The sequence below is a fragment of the Amborella trichopoda genome, chromosome 1, assembly GCF_054954075.1.
Source record: "Amborella trichopoda isolate Santa Cruz 75 chromosome 1, AtrichopodaSantaCruz75HAP2 v2.0, whole genome shotgun sequence".
NCBI classification, from domain to species: domain Eukaryota; kingdom Viridiplantae; phylum Streptophyta; class Magnoliopsida; order Amborellales; family Amborellaceae; genus Amborella; species Amborella trichopoda.
The window spans coordinates 56,504,565-56,529,945 of record NC_142336.1 but is presented as its reverse complement, the minus strand read 5'-3'; the positions used below and the strand labels follow the sequence as shown (position 1 = coordinate 56,529,945).

General features: G+C 34.6%; 3 protein-coding genes across 8 annotated transcripts; 1 reads left to right on the top strand and 2 right to left on the bottom strand.

Moving 5' to 3' along the window:
* Positions 1–1,223: 1,223 nt before the first annotated feature.
* Positions 1,224–6,396, top strand: LOC18440803 (putative ribonuclease H protein At1g65750). Of its 5 annotated transcripts, none has more exons than XM_020671309.2 (4): positions 2,583–2,602; positions 3,691–3,786; positions 4,475–4,691; positions 5,616–6,396. In XM_020671309.2, the coding sequence occupies exons 2-4, from the start codon at positions 3,784–3,786 to the stop codon at positions 6,176–6,178; spliced, it is 783 nt and encodes a 260-aa protein (XP_020526968.1). In that variant the 5' UTR covers positions 2,583–2,602; positions 3,691–3,783; the 3' UTR covers positions 6,179–6,396. The 5 variants fall into 5 exon arrangements, with proteins under 5 accessions (XP_006851004.1, XP_020526968.1, XP_088703451.1 ...); XM_088847328.1 differs by lacking the exon at positions 2,583–2,602 and adding an exon at positions 2,922–3,216; XM_006850941.4 differs by lacking the exons at positions 2,583–2,602; positions 3,691–3,786 and adding an exon at positions 1,224–1,420.
* A 4,230-nt stretch (positions 6,397–10,626) lies between these two features.
* LOC105421167 (PPR superfamily protein) lies at positions 10,627–16,383 on the bottom strand. Of its 2 annotated transcripts, none has more exons than XM_088847309.1 (2): positions 16,178–16,383; positions 10,627–13,081 (listed from the first exon to the last, which is right to left on the bottom strand). In XM_088847309.1, the coding sequence occupies exons 1-2, from the start codon at positions 16,231–16,233 to the stop codon at positions 11,155–11,157; spliced, it is 1,983 nt and encodes a 660-aa protein (XP_088703435.1). In that variant the 5' UTR covers positions 16,234–16,383; the 3' UTR covers positions 10,627–11,154. The 2 variants fall into 2 exon arrangements, with proteins under 2 accessions (XP_088703435.1, XP_020527107.2); XM_020671448.2 differs by lacking the exon at positions 16,178–16,383 and adding an exon at positions 14,919–15,037.
* Positions 16,384–23,893: 7,510 nt separating this feature from the next.
* LOC105421140 (heavy metal-associated isoprenylated plant protein 28-like) lies at positions 23,894–25,381 on the bottom strand. Its single transcript, XM_011627485.3, has 3 exons — positions 25,222–25,381; positions 24,707–24,782; positions 23,894–24,131 (listed from the first exon to the last, which is right to left on the bottom strand). Exons 1-3 carry the CDS (start codon positions 25,225–25,227, stop codon positions 23,971–23,973), a joined length of 243 nt encoding a protein of 80 aa, XP_011625787.1. The 5' UTR covers positions 25,228–25,381; the 3' UTR covers positions 23,894–23,970.

The window sequence follows — 25,381 nt, the reverse complement described above, 5'->3', positions numbered from 1 at the left end:
TGCATAGTTTGGAGTTTATTGCAAAATTGGTGATTTTTTTTTTTAAACACTGACTACAATCATTTTTTTTAGAGCCACCATATTTGAAATCTGACGAATGAAATCCATTGTGACCTCTTTGTAATACAAGTAAATAATTTATTTATATTTTTTAAACAAAATTATTTTATTTGTTTGTTAGGTTGTAGGGATTACATTCCCAAATTTTAGGTTAAGTACCTTGGGTGTTACCAGAGGGAGCAAATGAACATTATGCTCCAGCAAGAGTCGAAAATCTTTTGACAATCCAATAAAGAAAACATTTATATATGTGGGAGGCTCTGAACAATTAAATTCGGGTGTACTTCAAAAATTTCACCTTGTTTTGATGCCCAAATATATCCACAAATTAATCATCTCAACCTCAAGATGCATGAATACGAGAAAAAAAATGGATTTTAAGTTTTAGAAATAGTGCATTTGTTTTGGACCGTCAATTTTAAAGATTTTCAAGTTTTCATTGATTTACTCGAATCTACACTATTTTTTAAACTTTAAAGTTTATAATTAAAAATTACGATTTTCAAGTTTTCGTAGATTTAATGGAATCTACACTTTTTACTATTTTTTAAGCTTTAAATTTTAGGAGGCGGTTTCAATAAGTGCAATCCAATTAAAGCGCACCTCCAAATTTTATTATAACATGTAATTTTGGTGTAAATTTTTTAGGATTATCTAAAAATGTATTTTCATATCTAATTATAAAACTTTAAACTCTAAAAATAGTTAAAATCATGCATATCTATAAACGTATGAAAATCTTGCAAATAGACGGTCTAAATAATGTGTGAAAATCTTGAAAATGGACAGTCTAGATAATGTGTTGCAAGATGCACTATTTTGACGACTCAAAATCATTTTTTTTAACACAATCATACATCTCGTTGTCGAGATGATCAATTTGAGGGTCTTTCAACATTAAAACAACCTTTTTCGATAGATTTTCGAAGTGTATATGTACTTTGCATTTTAAAATTACAACCTTATATAAACTTTTCCCTAACGTTTATAAATAAAAATTAAAATATATTTTAAAGTATCAAACCGCACCCATCGAATCAGCTCTAACGAGTAACAAGGGGCCCAAAAAGCTAACGAGTAACGAGTCCCCAAAACCCTAGTTATCTGCAACTCGTGAGAGCCAAAAGCCCCCGAAAAGAAAGAACCCCACGAACCAGAGACCTAGAAAACCCTAGTTTTGTGAAGTAACTGGGTCACAATGAAACCAGTAGTGGGCATGGTGGTCTCTAACAAAATGCAGAAATCAGTGGTCGTAGCAGTGGATCGATTGTTCCATCACAAGGTCTACAATCGTTATGTGAAGAGAACGAGCAAATTCATGGCTCATGATGAGAACAACGAGTGTAACATGGGCGATCGAGTAAGTCGCTTAGTTTGCAGTTGCATGAGCTCTAAACCTTTTCCTTTCCCTTTTTTGGTTTTAAGCTTTTTATTTATTTTTATTTTTTATTTTTTTTAACCCATTTGGTTCTCATGGGAACTTATTGTTTTGATCTCGCATATCTGGGGATTATATGGGTTGTCTGATATTATTTCTATGGATTTGAATCTAAAACAGGTAAAGTAGTCTCAGTCCCCTTTTGGCCCATCATTTACTCATTGAATTTGATGATCTGTATTCTGAATGTTTCATTGTCTCAATAATCTGGAATCAATTTTGAAGATTGTATAGACTTGGTGGGATTTTAATTCTAATCTTACCGTAGTCTTTTAACATTGCAATTGAATAGGAAATGGTTATATAAATTGTGGTCGATCTTGTGTAGTAGTATGAAACTGTATTTCTTGTGCTCAATCAGTTGTGGTGGATTGTCCCAATCTTTAATCCTTGCAATTGGCTAAGGTGCATTGAGGCTAGGCCTAACTAGAAAAAAAAATAAAAAAATCTCTGTTCATTTCTATTTTGTCTAACTACCGTAGTCTTTTAACAGTGTGATTGAATAGGAAATGGTTATTAAATTGTGCTCTGTGTTCCATTATGTTTAAGTTCAGATGATTTATTTATCATCTCTTGTTTTTTATTTCTATGAATTTTGAGTGTTCGTGAGGAATATAGATGGACCATCTTGTGTAGAAGTATGAAACTGTATTTCTTGTGCTCAATCAGCTGTAGTGGATTGTTCCAATCTTTAACCCTTTCTATTTGCTAATGTGCATTGAGCCTTAAGTCTAACTGAAAAAAAAAAATCTCTGTTTGTTTCTATTTTGTCTAACTTGGTTCTTGACTTGATTTTACAGTTCGTCCGTTTATCATATGACAGTGGGATGCTTTGCTTTTGATGTTGATCGACTGGGACATCAACCTCAATGATGCCTAAAGATACAAAAACGACATCAGAAATCTCCATTCCTTCAAACAACAGTTTTACTTCAACTCATTTAGCACTTTCAAAGCCAAACTTATATTCCAATATATTTCTTTCCTCCCAAATTTGCTAACTAGTTGCTGAAGAGATTGCCCATCAGATTGCTGAGTTCCATGTGTTTTGACAGATTGATAAATAGCTCCATTTGTTTTGACACATTTATGAAAAAAGAGAAGGTATCATCCCATGATCCCATCAACTTTGAATAATGTTATTAAACCCAGCCCCTTCCTCCCTCATATAATTAGAATCAATGTTTAGGGACTCACCTCGGCCGAAGTGTGTTACCTAGCTGAGTCCAAGAGGACTCTGCCATGTCTTGTACAAGGCCAAAGCTCTAGATAAATAAATAAGTAAAAGAAAAATTTGAAAAACAATAAAAGAAAGGTCCTAGAAGTAAAATGAAACCATAAGCAAATAGAAAAAATGGATTAAAAAAATCTCTGTTTGTTTCTATTTTGTCTAACTTGGTTCTCGATTTGATTTTACAGTTCGTCCGTTTATCATATGGCAGTGGGATGCTTTGCTTTTGATATTGATCGACTAGGACATCAACCTCAATGATGCCTAAAGATACAAAAACGACATCAGAAATCTCCATTCCTTCAAACAACACTTTTACTTCATTTAGCACTTTCAAAGCCAAACTTATATTCCAATATATTTCTTTCCTCCCAAATTCGCTAACTAGTTGCTGAAGAGATTGCCCATCAGATTGCTGAGTTCCATGTGTTTTGACAGATTGATAAGTAGCTCCATTTGTTTTGACACATTTATGAAAAAAGAGAAGGTATTATTCCATGATCCCATCAACTTTGAATAATGTTATTAAACCGAGCCGCTTCCTCCCTCATATAATTAATATAATTAGAATCAATGTTTAGGGACTCACCTAGGCCGAAGTGTGTTACTTAGCTGAGTCCAAGTGGACTCTGCCATGTCTTGTACAAGGCCAAAGCTCTAGATAAATAGATAAGTAAAAGAAAAATTTGAAAAACAATAAAAGAAAGGTCCTAGTAGTAAAATGAAACCATAAGCAATAGGTGGGGACATTTCAAGAAATCCAAAAAAAAAGAAGAAGAGGAAAATATAGAAATAAAGATTAAAGTAAAAAAAAAACACATACACACACCAATCTTTGCCAAAAACAATCAAATCATATGCCAAAAATTTATAGAACAATTCCACTTTTTTTTTTACAATTGTTAATTTTATTTTTATTTTAAAATTTTTTGATGTACTGCAAGTGGTATACATAATGCAGGGTAACTCGGCCTCCCCATAGGCCGAGTTCATGGATGAGGCAAGTTACTCACTCGAGTGGAGTGGACTCGGGCGAGTCCTGTAACATCAATAGATGGTCCAGTATTTCTTATCCTTCTCTGCGCACAACACACATGTTGACAAATGCTGTACCTCTGTGCTGAAGATGAAAAATAACAGTAGCAAGAAAGGATATTCATGTTTTAATCATTCTCAATCATGATTATTAGTTCATTATCTAGAGGGTTTGTCTTATGTATTGAATATTGAATGAAGGCGAACTCTGAGTTGGAGTGTATTTCGTAATTATGAGGCAGATATGAGTTGGTGAAACTCCAAAGCAATTTTTATGCAAAATGCTACTCTATTACTATTTTTCCTCTAATATTTACAATACTACTGTCTTTGACTTCATTTTCTTCTTCACTATTTTTTACTGGATCTTCTGCTATTAAACAGTGATATCTGTTTCTTCGTTTTCTCTTAAGGAATAAATGAATGAAATCAGGATGATAGTTTGACTTTTAGAAGAAAGACTCATTTCTATGTGGTCAACCAAAAGAAGAAAAGGGTAAGAAGAAAGCGGCAACAAAATGGGCTTAGGAACAAAGCGAAAGAAAATGGCATGTTGCTAATCTATTAAAAAAAAGGGCTTTTTCCCTTCTTTTTTCTTACTGGAATTGGTGCATTTGTAAACATATGGTTGTTACAGGTAATTATGCTATTAAAAAATATTGATGCTGAAAAAAAAAATGTAAGTTTGTAACAGATGGAGTTTTTTTCAGGTGAGGTTGGACCCCTCAAGACCTTTGAGCAAACATAAACATTGGGTTGTTGCTGAAATATTGAAGAAGGCTCGCATATATGTGCCTCCTACACAAGTGGCCTCTAATGCTTCTACGACAGCTATGGGTTCTCCTTCACAAGTGGCCTCTGATGCCTCTACAACAGCTATGGGTTCAGTTAGCAAAACTGAAACACCCCTTTCAATGCCCTCTCAAGGTTAGCTTCACTTTCTTACGGTATGCTGATTGTCAATGTGTACATGGCTCAGAGGTTTTAAAATGTAAACCAAGCATCCGAAAGTCTGCAATAGAGGTTGGATGTAGCTTTTTAAGGGGGGACTTTGGGCCTGATTTCAATATTCTAACTAATCAACTTGTTGTAGCTTCAAGTTCACTTGTCTATTATATATCAGTATATGTTATTTTTTTCTTCCATTGAGACTCAACATTCATAGAATTCATTCATGACCCTGTGTGATGAGAAACATAGTTATTATCCCGTCTGTTGAATGTTTGGATGTGATGGGGAGACTAACTGGCACTTTCTGTCAGAGACAAAATTGGAAATACCTTAAAATTGATCCCCAAAAGAACTGAATATTTTGCCAAATATTCCTCTCCCACCCCCGCCCCCCTAACTCCAAAAAAAATCTGCACTTGGTAGAAAAGTCTGTGCTTTCGTCTCTGAATCACAGTCCAACTGTATATTTATGTATGTATGGTACGGGTTTGTCCCAAGTTTTTCCTAATAATGGAATCTCCTTTTTTTGTTCTACTAAAACTATGTATAATTTGAGGGCAAGCTTTCTAAGAAAATATAATGAAAAGGATATTCTACTTCAGTGAAATGGATTATAGACAGCCTTGTCCATTGATGTCACCACCATCAATGAAAAGATGAACAGTGATAGCTATAGAGTGGGATCACCCACCAGGGTTTTCCTGTTCTGGTGTGTCACTCTCTGACCACTATTCTCCATTTTCTGATTGAATGTGGATGACCTCGGTGGATTTTGGTTTTCTACAGCCCATTCAATTGTCGTATACCTTTCCCATCAAAAGAAAACCAAGTCAAACCCAACATAAGTAGGCTACTAGAGTGGCTATCTTAGAAATATGATTGGTTTGAACCCAATACCAGGCCTTGCCCCCACAACCACAACAGCAATATGGAGAAAGCCCCCCATCGGAATACTAAAGCTAAATGTAGATGGGGCTAGCTCGGGCAATCCTGGAAGGGCAGGAGGTGGAGGTATTCTGCGAAATCATCAAGGAAAATGGTTAATAGCGTTTGCCTCTCACTATGGCACTACTACAAATGTTGCAGCTGAATTTCGTGCTCTATATGAGGGAGTTAAACTATGCAAAGAAGAAGGTTACAAGAAAATAATTCTTGAGAGTGATTCTATGATGTTAGTGGATGTGATTACTCATAAAATGGTGGTTCCATGGCAAGTCTGGACATGGTGGGAATCTTTTTGGATGCTGGTTGAAAACTACGAATGGTCCATAACCCATACATTGAGGGAGGGCAATTCAGCAGCTGATTTCCTTGCTTCCATGGGAAAAAACAGCCTTACCAGTGTAGTTTTCAGGCAAGGCTCAAACCCGATTCCTGAGGAATTGGTTGAGCTGGTCCACAAAGATAGCCTCGCCCTTCCGGATTCTATACTTGAGACTGGTAACGATGAGGAAACCGGCTAAATGTAACTGGACATTGTGCTTTACTTTGGGATGGGTTGTATGTTAAGAGTTTGTACTTTCAAATTCCCTAAATTTGAGATTTCCAATCAAGCATATTTGGCGTTGTACTTGTTTGGGGTAGGGTGGTCACTTAAAGAGTTTGTAATTTTGAGCGGCAGTAAAGATGAAGGAACCCAAATCTATAATGACACTTACTAATTTTTGGGAGGGTTTGTTTCTGTTTGTTCTATTGTTGGTTTGGTTAATGCTCTTAGGCAAATTCCCATTTTAAAATTGCCCATTAATACGATACAATTTAACAAAGGGTCAGTTTTTGGTATGGGCCTGGCCACAGCAAAACCCTGTCTGCCCCCCTTTTCAGTTTTTATTCATTAAAAGATGGACTCAGGACCCAAAGTTTAATAGATTTATCCTCCAGTTCTGCAGATCAAAATCCTGAAAAATTTTCGTTTTAGAGCTCTAAAATTTACACAAACTTAGGAGCTTGGTTTTGCAGGTGCTCAGGATGGGTTATGGGTCCTCAATTCATGGAAAATGTGGGTTTTTGTTCTGGGGAAGTTTGGTGACCCGTTAATCAAATTTTAAAATTATTTCGTGTTATTTTAAAAACTCTAGAAAATAGTTTGGCTTATTAACTGGCCCGAGTCTTGACACCTGGAACATTGAGGTGGATTGGCGTTCCCTTGGACCGGAGCTCCATTGGACGGATTGGCAATCCGCCGAATCTTTCCAAAATTGGTTAAAATTAATAAAATAATATTATTAGGGAACTGGATTGCCTATCTATTGAGTATGATCCAGTTGGGATAGTGTTTTGAAATATTTGGCTGTTGGGTGAGTTTCTATCAAAATGCAATTGAACAAACTAATTGAGCACAAACTATTTCATTTCTAGCCAATGTTAAACCTGATTTTTCAGATGTTTAGATTCTTGCTTTTAAATGTGAAATAGTTGGGAATGGGGCTGTGTAGCGAGCTTCAACCACCGGTCTAAGTTTTTATTCCCACCAACGCATTAAAAAATCACTAATTACTTATAAAATGAAAAATGGGTGTAGGCATGATTTTCCTTCTAACCAAACCAAAAAAATAAATAAATATATAGAATACTTTACTATGTTATGCCTCTCTCTAGAAACTTTCTATGTTTTTCTAACCTTAAAAAAATTTAAATTTGAATTTTTCATGGGAACGGCATCTCATCCACCATTCGCCAAGCGTCCAATTCTCGATCTCCATTCTCCAAACATATCAAATTTTTTTAATTTAAATAAAGTCAACTAAACCCCTGATAAATTGCAGCTGATTTTTATTGCCAAATGGCAATACAATTGGTCACGTGCCTTTCTCTTGTGAACTATTTGTCACGTGCCATTTCTTTTGAGCTCTTATGATTGATGACTTATCCATACGAGATAAGAATGCCATGGGCCATGGCCATTAGTATCACGGGACCCCATTCTTTTGCCATGTGTCACTTCATCTTGACTCTTCAAATAAATGGCCTCGATTGATATGCGCCCTTTCCCTTTCAAAGGATAATGCGCCACCTCTCACCAAAATCTTCTTACTGTTTTTAAATTGGGAAGCAACCTCAGTCCAGAACACAATTGACACACAGAGTTAGAGACTGTAGTTCACCATTTAGAGAGAGAGAGAGAGAGAGAGAGAGAGCGCTACAACTCTTACATATTTGTTGGTCTATACTTTCTTATTTGTGTGTATGAGAGAGAAAGACAGATCTTATTAGAGAGAGTGCAACTCTTGCTGTTAGTCTGTAGTTTCCTGTTTTCTCCCGCAACCCAATTTCGAGAATTTTCACTTTTCGGTTCAAAATCATTGGAATTTCGATTTTTGCGGCTAGTATCTGATAAAGATGGCCAAGAACAAAGTCGCCGGGAAGTGCAATTTCCATAAGAAGTCAGTTTTTAGGGGAATAAGGATGAGGAAATGGGGCAAATGGGTATCGGAAATTCGAATGCCGAAGAGCCAATTGAGGATATGGCTTGGTTCTTATGATTCTCCAGAAAAGGCAGCCAGGGCATATGATGCTGCCCTTTATTGCCTCAGGGGCTCTAATTGCCACTTCAATTTTCCGGGGGACAAAAGACCGAACCTACCCTTGAACTTCTCACCTTCCATTTTAGATATCAAGGCGATAGCTGCGAGGTCTGCCTCGCCCGAAAATTTTACAGCAGAAAAAAAACAAAAAATGGCCTCAAATTTATCTTCTTCGGAGTCCGAGCAGGTCTCTCCCTCTCTCTCTTCTACATCGGAGGTCTCCGAATCAATGGAATCCTCATTTTCCAGTGACAGAGACTTGTTTCGAATTAGTTTCCCCAGGAAGGATCTGCTTGAAAATGTTGAATGTGAAGACTCATTCATGGATGAGATGAAGATTTTACTGGATTTCTGATTATTAGGTCTTAGAAGTTGTTCGTGATAGAGCACTTTATTATGCATAATCAAATATATAAATTACTGCACATATATGGAAATTGTATCTTTGTATGGTCAGGGGATCACATACGAGTAGCTTACAAACAGTAAGTTACATGCTTCCTCAACCATGCATCCTCAAGAATGGACGATCGATAGAAGATGTTGGTCATGTCAACCGTTTGATGTTGACTGCGATGGTCAGTGATGCATGTAACAATGTATGCTTCTCCATTTGTTTATAGTCTATAATACTATTTGTATGTACTTTATTATGACTAGAAATTCCATTTGTATGTACTTTATTAACTTGAATGGTTTGGACTATGGACAAATTTCGAAAGTTCATACTTTGGTCTCTCGTCCAAACCGATATGTCTACTACTAAATCGAAGCTTGAGAACCCTTAGCTTCATCCTCGTAATGTGGTGATTTGAAGCCTTGAATGATGCAAATAGTAATAAAGAGCTAGTTAACTTGTTCAGGCATAAACTTAGTATGTTTAGGCTAGTGATTTAAAAAATGGCAAGTCAGCACGGAAGCGCTTGGCTCGACGTGGGAATCGTCATTTTGGTTCTACCTGTATATAAGAAAACGACCGGGTCTAGAAAGGAACTTGTGGTTCTGCACAGGAAAATGACGATTTTCTATAGTAAAACAACGATCTGGACTGTTGATTCATCGATCCATACTGTTTTTTGCTAGTTCACTATTTTTTCATGTATTTTTTTACTGGTTCACTTTTTTCAGCATAGTAAAACAACAATCTGGACCGATTTTTTTGAGATCCGAGTGAACAATAAATTTCTTAAATCACTTAAATCACTGGTTTAGGCTGAAGCCTCTTTCATGCAAACTTCACCCAAATTGACAGATTTACCGAGGTAAACCCAAAAGACAATTTTGTTCATCCAAATGTCACCCAAACCAACATATTCGTCCGAATTTCACCCAAACCGACATAATTACTACTGAAGATATAAACCTAACACAAAAGGTCGTTAAATAAATTAGCATGTATATGGTATGCTCCATTCCAAACACTCTCCAGCAAAAGAGCTACTCGAGATTTTGTTTTTTCTTTTGACATTTTGGTGCACATCGTAAAATACCGGACCAAATTTTTAAATTACAAAGAGTTCTTAAACAATGTGCTTAAAATCGGATGGTCTCTATTTAACATTGGAAAATGGTTTGATAGGCCTGTAAAATAAGTAAAGCCTCACTCCTTAAAAAAAAACAAAGTAAGTCTGTGGGGATTTGATCCCCACCTTCGGGTGAGAATAGAGCTAGGGACTTCATCATAGAGCAAATCCCCACCATTGGGTGAGAATAAAATTAAGGACTTCATCATAGAGCTTGTTGGTACTACCGCCAAGGCCCCAACTCACTCTGGAAAGCCTCACCTCTTAACTCGTTGGAAATTGCAATTCAAGCGTTCAAAAACCTTCACATCAATCATCTCAACTTGAACATTATGGTTGTGAAAAAAACTAAAATTTCAAGCTCTAAAAATAGCATATACTATAACAAATTATCTAGACCATCTATTTCGCCTGAAAAATAAGTGTTCACACATCCGCAAAATCTATACTATTTTGAGTTCTAAATTTTTATCATTGGTGTTAAAAATTAATCATAAAGCCATTTTGAAGATTTCATTTGAGGCTTTATTTTGTTTTCATAAAGCCTAGCCTAGGCCTTTAGAAACCTCATCCTTTAATATTAGTGTTTTTTTAGGCAATTTCAATAGTAAGATTTTTCATTTAAGCACACTAAAAGGGCATAAAAAATACATCATGTTTCTTCAAAATTTAGGGTCGTTAAAATACTCTCATGTTCTCCTCGAGGTAGAGCAAGCGAATTATATAATCCGTTGGCAAAATAAAATGCACCAAGGCAAAATAGAGATGTAAAATGCATGTGGTATCCCATTTGGGGAATATTATGGAAACATACATTTCCTGTAAGAAGCGTAATAGATGAGCAAGTCAATCCGATATCACAAATTTTAACATAAAAAAGAACAATAATAAGAAATTTTGAGTTCTTAAACATTTAGGCCTGAAAATTGGATGGACAAAAAAGAACGGATTTAAATAACCTTTGTTCAATACTAGGACTTCATTTGTTCTGTTGCACTTAGAGCGGAAGAAATTCTTCTTTCTGAAAGTTGGTTATTTGTTTGAGGAAGTTACATCCCAAAATTTGGGGTCCTATCGAATCCATGTCAGAGAAAGCAAACTTTCTCTGGCCGAGTGTTTCATTTCTGGAAGCAGGAGGAGCTGCCACTTCCAGAAATTGTAGCTCTTATCACGTTGATCACGCTATCTTGGAAGCGATGTTTCCCGCACTTCCAAAACAGCGTTTAGATGTGCAAGTGACCGCCTTCCATGGCCCCATGGAAGTGGCCACTTCCCTCCTTCCCAAAATCAAACGCACCCATGAGTATCGTCCTCGAACCTGATATTTAGGAAATTGCATCCACTACTTACAGAGGTATCTTAGATATTTCCCCTGAAAATAATGCCTTAGCATCATCTATCAATACCAACCCCAACCCAACTAAACCCAGGATACTTCTTCAGTCCTCTCTCTCTCATCATCCTCCTCAACCTCTCTGCACCATCCCATTTACCACCGTCGACGTATACATTCGATAACATGGCATAATTTGCAGGGTTTTCTGGTTCTGATTCAATAAGTTGGTCCAAGAGCTTCTCTGCCATCTCAACTCTTCCATGAGTTCTACATGCAAAAACCAAAGAACTCCATACACTTGGACTCGGCTTCACCTTCATATTCTTCACAATTCCACATGCCTCTTCAAGCCTTCCCGATCGACCCAAAAGATCCACTAAGCAAGCATAGTGCTCAGGACCTGGATCAATCTCATAAACCTTGGTCATGGAATCAAATATCTCACATCCTTCTCTCACTAGACCACAATGTCTGCAAGCTGATAAGGCAGAAAGGAAAACAATTAGGTCTGGTTTGAAACCGAGGTTTAGCATCTCATTAAAAACTTGGAGAGCTTCTTTTCCTTGGCCATTCAAACCATAGCCAGTAATCATGGAGCTCCAAGACCTACAATCTCTCTCTAGAATCCCATCAAAGACTCCTCTTGCCGCTTCAATAGAGCCGCATTTAGAATAAAAGCTTATCAGTGAGTTTCTAACAAAGACTGCGGAGACTAAACCAGTTTTCTCGCTATAGCCATGGACCGCTTGTCCCAGTTGCATGGCCGATAGACTGGTGCAAGCTGAAAGAACACCAAGTAGAGTAACTGAATTGGGTCTGGTCCCACTCATCCGCATTTGAGAAAAGAGATCCAAAGCATCAAGACTTCGGCCGTTATTCGAGCAACCATAAATAATTGAGCTCCATAACACAACGTCTCTTTCCTGCTCTACCCCTTTGAAAACCAGATCAGCAAGGTCCACAGCCCCAAAACATGAATACATGTCGATAAGAGCCCCTGTAACCCGAGGATCAGAGGCATAACAATGCCTTATGGCAAATCCATGAATCTCCTTTCCCTGTTTTACAGCCCTTAATTCAGCACAGGCAGGTAAAGCTGTGATCAAAGTCACTCTGTTTGGTTTCATCCCTTCAACCTGCAAAAGCCGGAGTAGATCAAGAGAGAGAGCAGGATCTCCATTGCGTGCAAATCCTGAGATCATAACGGTCCAGGAAACTTCATTTCTCTCACGCATCCTTTTGAATAACTCATAAGCTGATCTTAAGTTACAACACTTTGAATACATGTCCATCAGGGCAGTTTCCAGAGAGAGAGAGGTGTCTAATTCATGCCGAATACTATAAGCATGGATCTCTCTACCCAATTCAAGGAAACCAATTTGTGCAGAAACCAGAAGAAGGCTAACCATAATACCAGAAGTGGGTTTAAGCCCATAATAGGCTTGAAACCTCTTAAATATGTCCAATGCTTCAGCCCCATAACTATTCTGAGCAAACCCAGCCACTAAAGAGCACATTGTTGCTCTGTTTGGCTCCATATCTGATCCTTCCATGAGTTTGAAAAGTTGCAGAGCTTTGGTGCAGTTTCCATTTCGAGTGTGACATGAAATCATGGCATTCCATGAGACAATATCTCCCTTTGACATGGCATTGAACATGAGTGATGCAGCCTCTACGTCACTGCATTTTGCGTACATCGTCAAAAGAGAGTTCTGGGTAATGGTGTCAAACTCGTGACCCATTTTGATAACCTGGCAATGGATTTGACGGCCAAGTTGCAGGGCCTGCAAAGCACTGCAAGCTTTAAGAATGGAGGGAAGAATGAAGTCATTTCCAATAACACTGGAACAGTGAAGCTTCTGAAACAGTTTGAGGGTCTCATCAAAGAATCCATTAGCAACCAACCCTTTAACTTTTAGAATATAGTCAGTAAGGTCTGCACTTTTGTCTAGGGACGAGACTGAGTAGAGGACGTTCCTGAAACTGATAGATACAATAAAAATTAAATTTACCAAAAACTTTAATAAATACATATGCCAAAGATCACGCTAAAATTACCAAAAATGAACCTTTCTTCTACACAGTAAGGATACTTCAATTTTTGACAGAAGCTATATTGTCTTGGATATAGTGATGATTTCCTATAGCAGCTGTATTTGTGAATTGCTTGCTAGTTTAGCCTTTGGGCAATTCACCATTTATTTTATTTTTTTCCCCAAAAGGCAATACATCATTTAAGATTAACTGTTAAAACTTTTTTAAATTGTAACTGTTATATTGTGCCAAACATCCATTCGACCATCTACTTCATCGGGACACTGAAAGCTTATACATGTAATTAAAGCCCTTAATCACTCCACAAGCATTTGGAGAAAACAACACCGCTTGATGAGAAAAACCAATTCAAAAGCCCCTTTGATAGAAAATTCTACTCTTTTGAAACTTGATACATAACAAATCAACCAGAAATGAACAACACATCTCCAAAGTCACAAATCTCCAAAGTCCAAACCTACTATCCTACTTGATACACAAATGACAAAACAAATGACCTACCATATGCCTTTACAAAATCACCATGTTACAATCAACAATATCTGCCACTTCTATTTACTGTTCAAATTATTAGTCTTCCCAAGACCTAGGATGCGAAACTGTTCCATCCCCTCTTATAGTTGGAAAATAAGTAGTTAACATGAACTACCATTTGAGCTTACTTGCATTTGCAACTAGTTAGCATAAATAAATACACATAATGGCAATCATTGACTTTGAAAACTTACAAAAAAGAAAAGGAATTATTGAATTTGAAATTCAATATATAAATACGATGTCTAATGAGTAGTTAACATGCATAACCATTTGCTTTACTTGCACTTACTACATAAAATCACTGACTTTGAAATTCACCTGTATTATTAAAAATGAATATCAATAATTTGGGATCAGAATAATCACAACTATTGGCACAGCCAGTCATTGTGGATCACCCAAAGAATCACACAGTTTGCACAATACGCTTGGTCTTGAGAGAAATCCCACAACATGCTCATAAAAGATTGCCAACACTGTCTCACGTTTTGTCTTTTTATCTAAGGAAATTGCCATCATAGTGATCACAAAAGAAAAGTCAAAAAAACAAAAATCTCTCACTTAAAAACAAAAACTGAACCTTATTCTTCAGGGGAAAAAAATGAAAGAAAGAGAAGAGATAAAGTGAATCATGGTAAAATAACAACCAGTATGGCCCAACTTAATCTTTTTTATTTAATTGTTCGTTCATTTAAATAAATAAGACATCGGGTCCATCAATATTTGTATTCTTCTCACGGAAGAAAGAGAGGTAGGCAAACCACCTCCCAATTTCCAGAAAAGGAATATATCACTGTTGCATTCTGTGAATAGGCAACTCCCTAATAATGCATAGAAGCTAAGGGACTACCTCAGATGGAATGCTTCATAAAGCTTACCACAACCCAAACTCATTTCAACATGCAATAGACCAACAAGTCAATTACAAAAAAAAAGGATAAATATAAGAATTGACAAAAATTCACAAATTTACAGGCTACTGCATCAAACACCTTGAAGACGACTAAAACAGTATCTGGCGCATCGGTGATATACTAGAAAATTGTCACATAATTTCCTTCATAAACAATGCAGACCACCGAGACATGAGGACCACATTAAAAAGTAAAAACACATTTCCTACTTTATCATTTCGAATTATTAATACATTTACTTAAATATGAAAAGACATAAGAGCCATCACTCCATGTACATTTTCATGGCAGAAGGGAAGTTATGGCAAACAAACCCTCAATTTCCATCAAAAGGAATAAATCACCGTCGCATTCTGTGAATAGGCACCTCCCGTAATGTATAGAAGCTAAAGGACCGCCTCAGATTAAATGCTTCTAAATCCCAAGAACCCAATCCCACTTTGAAATGCATGGAATCACCAAGTGAAGAAAGAAAGCAAAACATCAAAGGGCTGACAAGAAATTACAAGAATCACAGACTGACTAATCAAAAGCTCGAAAATGAATATAATAGTGGGTTTCAGTGAAATAGTAGGCAACTGTCTCACAGTAACAGGAATAAACAACACCAACCTCAAAGACATGAGAACTGTACCAAGAACAGACTTTCCTGGACATCAAATCTAATCTTACATTTTCATGGCATTGCCCACAAACAAAGTCTAAATTTTCACTGGATTCTTGACCAAAGAAGCCAGCAAATCATTCCTTGAAAAAAAATAAAAAATGGAACAGAAAAGCCAGCAAATAATAGGTGTTTAATTATGACATAGATGATATGAGAATAAAAAAAATTGCATTGGCGCTATTCGATGAAATGCACATTTCACAATTATAGGAAACAAGATCTCCATACATTAAAAAAAATTGAATAGTTTGAAGCAAATGTGTTAGTGGGCAGATAAGAAGTTCGTCAAAAGGCTACCCGTTTAAAGGATTCCCAAAAATTACACAAAATGAGATATCCATAATTGAAAATAAAGAAACAATAATACAAAAAGGTTGGGGGTTCTTTAAAACGAAAAAGAATAACGGACAAAGACAGACAAATTAAATACAACACTTTAAAAATTTATCAAACAACCCATAATACAACATAACAAACAATACCAAAATACAAAGTTTCCACTGAATTTATCATATATCCATTCTTTTTATCTGATTAGTGTAACACTTCCTTCTGTAGTTTAAATAAAACGGGGAAAAACCAAGGACTTATCATCACCATCATCATCCGAGCCTTAACCCAACTAGGAAAAGGTAAGGAATTATAATCTCCTTGATTCCAAAGAGTTACTCATATTTTCAGTTGACTAATTTTATCTGTCTGGTATATTGATGAACATTTCTTCCAATTTTTTCATCAAAAATGACAAAATCCGATTATTTAAAGAACTGAAAAAGGCATAACCGCCATTTGCAAAAAGAAGACACCTTTTAACTTAAAAAAAATACCAGTGAAACGGATCATTAATGAAAGGGACGAAAAATGGGAGAGAGAGCGCGCAATATTATAGAGAGAAGAGATGATTACCGCTTTGGAAGCTTCACATAGAGCTTTGCAACGGAAGAGGTGAGGCTCGTGAACATGCCCAAACACAAACCCTAGGGCGTGTAGGGTTTATATGACACCACGCGGTAAGCATTTGGTTCGCCCATGGGGCGACCGCAGCCCGCCGCGCGAAATTTTGGAGGGTGTGGTTTCTAATAGGTTGCAACCTTAGACAATCCAATTAAGGTGGCACCTCCAAATTTTATAACAACATATAATTTTGTTTTAAAATATTTTTAAAAATATATTAAAATTTATTTTTATATCTAATTAAAAAGTTTTAAATTTAAAAAATAGTTAAAATCAATTAGATATATAAACCTATAAAAATTTTGAAAACAAACGGTCTAGATAATGTGTTGCAAGATATATTATTTTTTAAACTCAATAACTTTTTCTTTTTTTTCTTATTCATACATCTCATTGTAGAGATGATTAATTAAAAGGTTTTTCAACATTAAAACAACTTAGATTTTTTAGGTGTATCTGTAAGGCTAGGTGCAGTCTTATATAAACTCTTGAAAATATATTTCTGTAGACCCTGTTTACGAACTTTTATTTTTTTTTAAATTCAAAATTTCAAAACTTATCATCTAACTCAGCGTTTTAAAAAACGCCGAGTCGAACCGGACTCGCCCGGTTCGACTCGAAAATCGTGAAATGGGACCGGATGGCCTAAAAAATCGGAAATCGTCCGGTTCTAGAGAGAACCGGACGATTCTGTACAGTGAATAGCCGATTCACTGTACGGAATCGGCGAGTCCGAACAGTGAATCGGCGAGTCCGTACGGAATTTTTTATTTTTTTATTTATTTTGTTTTGTTTTGTAATCCATGATAGATTTTTTTGTAATACTTGATCGATTTTTTTGTAATCCATGATCGAATTGTTTTTGTTTTTTTGTAATCCATGATCGAATTTTTTGGTTTTTTGTAACCCATAATAGAATTTTTTGTAATCCATGATCGAAATGTTTGTTTTCTTTTCTTGTAATCTATGATCGATTTTTTTGTTTTTGTAACCCATGATAGAATTTTTTGTAATCCATGATCGAATGTTTTGTAATACATGATCGAAATGTTTGTTTTTTTTTTGTAATCTATGATCGAAATGCTTGTTTTTTTTTTTGTAATCCATGATTGAATTTTTTGTTTTTTGCTTTTTTTGTAACCCATGATAGAGTTTTTTGTAATCCATGATTGAATTTTTTGTAATCCATGATCGAACTGTTTTTTTCTTTTTTTGTAATCCACGAATAAATTTTTTGTTTTTTTTTGTTTGTTTTTTTTTGTAATCCATGATCGAATTTTATGTAATCCATGATCGAATTTTATGTAATCCATGATTGAATTTTTTGAAAATTTGTGATTTTTTTTTTTAATCCATGATTGAATTTTTTTTTGTAATCCATGATAGATTTTTTGGAAAATTTGTGATTTTTTTTTTAATCCATGATCGATTTTTTTGAAAATTTGTTTTTTTTTTTTTTTTAATCCATATTATTCAAAGAGAAAATGAGAGAGATGATGATTCTGAGGCCACCCTATCCCAGCCATATTATTCACATATCGAGTCCCAACAGTAAAAGTGTAGGGATAAGCACGAAATACTGTAAATTAAATGCTGAATGGCGGTTCATGCAGGGAAAGAACATATCAATATTCGCACATTCATTCAAAAACATGAAAATTGTTAATGGAGTACCCTCATTTTTTATTGAATTCCTAAAAAAAAATATTTATAATGAATTTTAATAATTTTTTCGAATTTTTTTAAACTTTATTCTGACCGATTCACCCGATTTTCGATCCGGATAGCCGATCCGGATAGGTTTTTTGGAAGCCTATCAGGGTCATCGATCCGTTTTTTAAACCATTGATCTAACTCTTTAGATAACTTTGTTTATTTTTATTCCAACGTTTAACCCAAACAAATTCAAAACGACATATTTTTTTTTAACTCTCTCCTCCCCTCACTCACGTGTTTCTCTCTCTAGACTGTTCTTCCTCTCTGTTTCTGCCCCTTATTTCTTTCCAGCTCAACAATGGTGGAAGACGGGAGATTGTAGAGAATGAGTGGAAATATAGAAACTTACAAGCTCACCTCCACCTTTGCGAGATTTGCAACTCTCAGAATAACTGGTGGAGGAGTCTGCTGTTTTCATACGTTCACAGACAAATTATTTTCTGAAGGTTTCACAGGATATCGCCCTTGGAAAGGACTCGAAGCTCTTTTTCAAGATCGCTGCTTATCTATGGCTAATCTCAGTCATAGGGAGCTGGACTGATTCCTCACTCTAGTATACACAAGCCTCGTCTTGGTTCTCACTGTCACAGCATTGTACGAAAAGTATGAAGATCACATTGATACATATGCGGAGAAAGCATGCACAGAATTGTTGAAACTCTATGTAAAACTAGATGAAGAGCGCTTCAGCAAGATCAGGAAATGGATTCAGGCAAGGAGGAAATCAGAATAATATCCTATATTTTAGTGATTTCACAAAAATACGAGATTGGTTCGCGCAGAATCTTGATTGTTTTTTTGGGTGCTTTCTTTTTGATGTTTTGCGGAAGAATTTGAAGTTTTGATTGTTTTTGAGTGATTGATTTCACCTCCGTTTTTTAGTGCAGATGCAGAGAGAGAAAGGTGGGGAGTCTCTCTCTATACTTTTTTTTCTCTTTCTCTTTTAGAGAGAGAGAGAGAGAGAGAGAGAGAGAGGGGTGAGCGGGCGAGAGGGAAAGGGATTGACAATGGAGGCGCCACCGACGGTTGGTGATTTATCTTACTTTTTCTTGTTTGGAGAGAGGGGTACAGACACCTAACTTGGGAGGAGAGAGAAGGCAGTTACAGAGAGATATGTGGCGAGAGTGATAGAGTTGAGAGAGAGAGAGAGAGCGACTGAGTTTAGAGAGAGAGAGAGAGACAAGGAGAGATTTGATTCTAGAGAGAGAGAGAGGGTGAGACTAAGCTCTGAGAGAGGGTTTTGAGAGGGTGATCCCGGTAGAGAGAAGAAGGAGAAATGTGTCAAGAGGGAAGGGTTTAAAAACAATGTTTTTTTTAAATTTGTTTAGATAAATAATTTATTAAAAAATAAATAAAATATGTTTTGGGAGTTAAGAGATATAATAAGATGAATTTTTATATAGTAAGATAGGTTTTACAATCTTAGATTAATAGAGAAACGAAAATTGAAAATGAGGTTTATGGAGGTATTTTGTCTAAATTTTTTTCTTTAAAAAAATCAATTCAGATTAATATCGTTTGGTCTCGATTGAAAATTATTAAAACTAATTCAATTCTCAACATATATCGAGAACCGGCCATTTCTTCATGACACTCTAGGTAGTTTGCATCCACTAAGGATGCAATGCTAGCAATGCCGTATTTTATGCAGGTTAATTTTTATATTTTATTCTAAGTAATGTTTTGATCAAAGCATAAAATTTCAAGGGTGTTTAGCAACTAGAACTTGGAATTAGATTTGGAGATTTTCAGCTTAAAAATCTAGGAGGAAGAAAAATTGAGTGCTTAGTAATGGGAAATGCTGGGTTTAGTTAATCAAACCAAAATCGTGAGATTTTGAAAAACTATAGTTGGTTTAAGCTAAAATTTTGTAAATTAGGAGATTTATAGGAATTAGCCAATTTCAACATCTATATCCAAAATATTTTATTTTTCATTTTTTGGTATATGTTGGATGGATTGAAATTTTGGGCGTATGTAGATAGATCTAAATAACTCGCACCTATAAAATATTAAACATATTTTCTAAAAATAAAATGGCAAATTTGCCCTTGAAATTCCAAGGCATAGTTAGGTCATTTTATTTCATATAATTATTTTAAATTATTTTTTATAAGAACATCCCATTTAGGCTCACATCCATTCATCTCGATACGATTTCATAAAAAAGTAAAAAGAATTGAAATTTATAGGTATTTTAAAGAATATCAAATAATCCAAAAAATGGAAATACACGCATTTCTTACTTTTTGAGCATTTTACCCTTTGGTGTGTTTGTGGTGCAAGTCTTAATTCCCTATTATTATTTGAAATAGTATTCTTTACACTATAAAATTTCCATTTGCCATATTAGGAAATGCCTCATATTAATAAATTTAATGTCTGACAACCAAATTTTTGGTTGCCAAACAATTTTTTTAGGAAATTTATCAAAACACACCTAAAATATTAATTATTTAATATTGGAAAAAGTTTGTATAAGGATGCAACCGTATAATGTATAACTACGGATGCACCTAAAAAATCCATCGAAAAAGGTAGCTTTAATGTTGAAAAACCCTTTGATTGATCATCTCAACATCGAGATGTATGACCATGAAAAACAAAACGATTTTAAGTCTCAAAAATAGTACATTTTACAAAATATTATCTACACCGTCCATTTTCAAGATTTTCATATATTTGTATATCTACTTGATTTTAACCATTTTTTAAATTTAAACTTTTATAATTAGATATAAAAATAGATTTTTAGATAATCCTAAGAACATTTTACATCAAAATTATATACCATGATAAAATTTGAAGGTGCACTTTACCTCTATAGCTACGGATGCATCCATATGCCAATTGCACCCTTTAACATTTGACTTATATGTTTTTGTTTAATTTCAAAATGTCCATCATAATACCCATAATATTGATTTAGAATAATGGAAAAAGGGTAAACTGTCCAAAAAAAATGTATACTTCTGTATAGGGAAGTCACAATCATTATTGACCATTAAATGTATAATTGGGTGGCTAGAGGTGTTTTAATGTCATCGGAAAATGTTGTTTTAATATTGAAAAACCCTCTAATTGATCATATCAACATCGAGATGTATGAATATGAAAAAATAAAATATAAAAAGAGTTCGAGTCCAAAAAAATAGTACATCTCGTAACACATTATCTAGACTATTCATTTACAACATTTTCGTGTGTTTATAGATCAACTTGACTTTAACCATTTTTGGAGTTTAAAATTTCATAATTAGAGATAAAAATAGATTTTCAGATAACCCTAAGAACTTTTACAACAAAATTATATGTTATGATAAAATTTAGAGGTGCGCCTTAATTGAATTGTTTAAGACGTGCATTTTTTATAAAACATTCCCAAAGTCCCACACCCATTTTGATGCGGAAAAATGATAAAAATACCCATGAGACGTATACTATTCAAAATTAACACATTTGCAACTATTCCAACTCATGATCATGTGTGTTTTCATAAATATCTTGAAATTAAATCAAACAACTTCTTTCATTCCAACTTCTTGTATTCCTTTGGGTGGGTGTTCTACTACAGGAGGAAAAACCTTGTCTTAAGGCTTGGGTGACCAAGCATGAAAACCCTTGTATTCTCATCGTTGCATGGTGTTTTTGTGATCATTGCAAGAGAAATTTGCTACCTTGCAACTAATTGTCAAACCACGTAAAACTTTGTATATTACTCTTTAATTTGCTGCATTATTTTTCTTTCTTTTTATTTTTACCCAAACATTGATTTTTATCCTTTACAAAATTAAAATTCAAATGTATTTAAAACAATACGCTGATGCCATTTGCGTTAGTTGCATTTAAGCAATACTCTCAAGTTCAAGGGTAATATATACTAGGAGTTTTTTAAAAAGGAAAATCATCAAAGCCGGATGCAGAAATTTTTGGAAATTAAATAACGAATGTTTATATAAGGTGTCTATCCTATACTATAATTAAAGTAACACACACCTAAAAAATACACTGAAAAAGGTTGTTTCAATACTAGAAAACCTTTATATTGATTTCTGGAGATCAGGATATATAGATATGAAAAAGGAAAAGGGATGTCAAGTCCTGAATTTGTTGCATCTTGTAAAATATTATATGGCCCGTCTATTTTCAAAATTTTTAAGTGTTATAGATTTTTTCGATCTACGTTATTTTTAGAGCTTTAAATTTCATAATTTAAGGCAAAAATATATTTTAAAATATTATGGACTCTAGGATTGCATATGTGAGCAACGTTTAGAGGTGCACCTTACTTTGTTTAGAGATGCACCTTCCTTTGTTTGTTTAAACAATACCTTATGAATGATCCTATTAAGAAACGTGAGACACGAGAGTTGAATAACTGCTTACTGCCAAAGTTGTTTCTCTATCTACCTCTGTAATTCCGGTTACCTGTGTTGTGTCAAAAAAAAAAAAAAAATTGTTGTCCAACTAATACCATATTTCAATTTGAACGGAGCTGATTTCTAATCTCATGGCTTTGGAAAAGATGTATAATTTTATAATATAAAGGAATCGAAGGCTTACAGCAAAACTTTCATATTTAAGACCAAGTCCATTAAGAAGCTAAAATATCTTATTTTCATCTAATACTGATTTTCCAATCGCCGTCAAAGCATCACAAATACTCTTGAAATTGCTTATATATTTTGATAGGATTAAATTTATTTTATTGCAGAGTTGGAGTTGCTATGTAAGTTGAAACTCCCTAGCTTGATAATTACCTGCATAGGCATTCTTCAGGTATATCCCTGTGATCCATGCTTTAAGAAGTCGATCAGATTTTAACCATGATTTAGAATCTGGGTTTTGATTTCACTCTTACCATCAGGAAATGAAATCTTTTGACTTGGTGTAGGAAAATCACCATTAATGAATCCAACAAGTTATTGACTCTCAATGAGAAGAAGCATTCAGGTTTCCCATAAGAGAGTTTTTTAGTGTCTAACTTAATAGACACAAAGTTTCCTATATTACGGGTAGAAGGATATGGATATTTGTTTGACGAGAATGAAGTATCAATTGGAGCGAATAGGTATTTGAAGGGGGAAGGTAAGAAAGTAGGTTTTTTTTTTTAAAGAGAAATTAGGTATGTAAGAGAATGTGATATGGACAGGGTATGAGATTTGGTTATGATATAGGTTGTGTGTGATTTTTGATGATTTGGTTATAAGGGTAAAAAACAATATGGCTTGATTGAGGGAGTGGGTTAGTGAAGGACTTGAGGTTATTGGAGGATATTAGGTTTCAAGCCACAAGAGGTGAAAACAATGAGGTGAAGATAAAAATGGTGAATCAAAAACTTTGAGGTAAAGCCCAAAGAATTATAGGGAGAGATGACATGTAAAAGATGTTTGGAATAAATTTTTGAAGGATATCAAGAGTTTGTTTTGAATGGCTGGAAGCAAAAAAAAAAAGTGAGAGAGAAAAGCTTGGAAGAAAAAAATAAAATAAACGATGATGACTCGATAAAAATAAAAGATGGATAAAAAAAAAATTGAAGTACCGTGAGTCAAGATGAAGTTGCTGCCCACTTTGGATTGAGTAACTACTTCAAGATGAAACTAAGAGAATCGATAGCTCTATACCAGAAAGAGTTTTAGAGAGAGGTACTCTTTAATAAAATAATTGTGCCCCATATTAATTTGTGGTGGTTCTTTTATCGTATATATAATGGTTATATAATTGTATAATCTACACTTTCCTATTTTGCTACGCACAATATACACTTTTTTATATCCTTTCAATCTCCTCTAAAAAAAAAAAAGAACAATACACTTTCCTATCTTATTTGTCTTATTTGAATTTTTTTTCCATTTCCTTTTTTTTAAAACTTAAATTTAAAATAAATTATACATTGATTTTTCTGAAATGATATCAAGATACATATGATATCTCAGCCACCACAACATGAAATACTAACTAAAAAACACCCAAGCTATGACAATTTATACTTAACATAACATGCTTACATGGCCATGCTGCAACATATATCACATAAAACGTCCAAAATTTTTAAAATTTCTAATGGTGGGGGTGCAAGGTTCAGCCCTTCTGCCTGTTTTTCGAATGGTTTTAACCACTGATTTCTGATCAATGTAACCTAAAACCGTTATCTTGTTCCTTGTCAAATCCATCTCCACACAAGTAACACCTGCAAAAAAATAATAAATAAATAAATAAAGAAAAAAACATAGAGCGAGAGAAAAAAGAAGAAGAGAGAAAGTTTAAACTAAATTAAATGGGATATCCATATATAATGGACCCTTATGCATGTTTAATTGATTTTTTTTTTTTAATAAAATCATGGTTTCTTTTAGTTAATTATTGCTCAATTGATGCCACTTCAAGACATGAGGATACTACAAAGAGTATTATAGTATTGAGGATGCTACAAGAGTATTATAGTATTATACTTTCTGTCTTTTTTTTTGTACGTTAGTGGGGAGAGGCCGCTTTTTGTAGAAAATTGAGCTTTGTCTTTTTTTTTTTTTTGTACGTTAGTGGGGAGAGGCCGCTTTTTTTGTAAAAAATTGAGCTTAAGACGTAACCTTACAAATCGTCAAGCGCTAACCAATTAAACCCAAGCTCTTTTCTTGGTTATATTGACATCTCATGTTTCATATAGTCCACCATAGCATCAATAAATAAGCACAATACAGAGAAAGAATAAGCACAATATATATAGAGAAAGAATAAGCACAATATATATATAGAGAGAGAGAGAACCTTTAAGCTTGGTTAAAGCTTTTCGAACCCCCTTCTCGCAGGCCTTGCAGTGCAAGCGTACCTTTAACTCCACAGCCTGAGAAAATAACAATTTTTCACTGAGAAACAAACGAATGCATATCTAAACAACCACCCCTCTCCCTCCTCAAATAAAAAGAAATCAGCATCACGAAAAAAAAATGGAATGCATTACTAAGAAAGATTTATCACCATTGAATACGTATATGAAAAAAAACTTTTTGCTCACATATCCACTATTACATGGCCAAACTGCAAATAAAAGTCTGTCTATAAATCTATAATAGGGAAATTTAGTTCAATAGCTTAAGATTATTTGCCACTAAAATAGGGAGAAAAAGAAAATAAAACTAATATGAATAGGACATAAAAGAGAAATATATATATATATATATATATATATATATATATATATATATTAATTTTACTCATAAATTAATAAATTACAATTTCCTATAAATATAATAAGAAGCCTTTAAGAGTCAGTGAAGAGTTACCTCCATGGAAGGAAAAAGAAGAAGAAGCAAGAGAGGGATGGTGTGGGTTGAGATGCTTGTGAGTGTATATGTAGGAAGACATGGGAGATGGGGTGGTTGAGAAAAAAAGCAAAAAGAAAGCAAATGAATGTGTTTTCATCATGTCAAATTATTGCCTTTT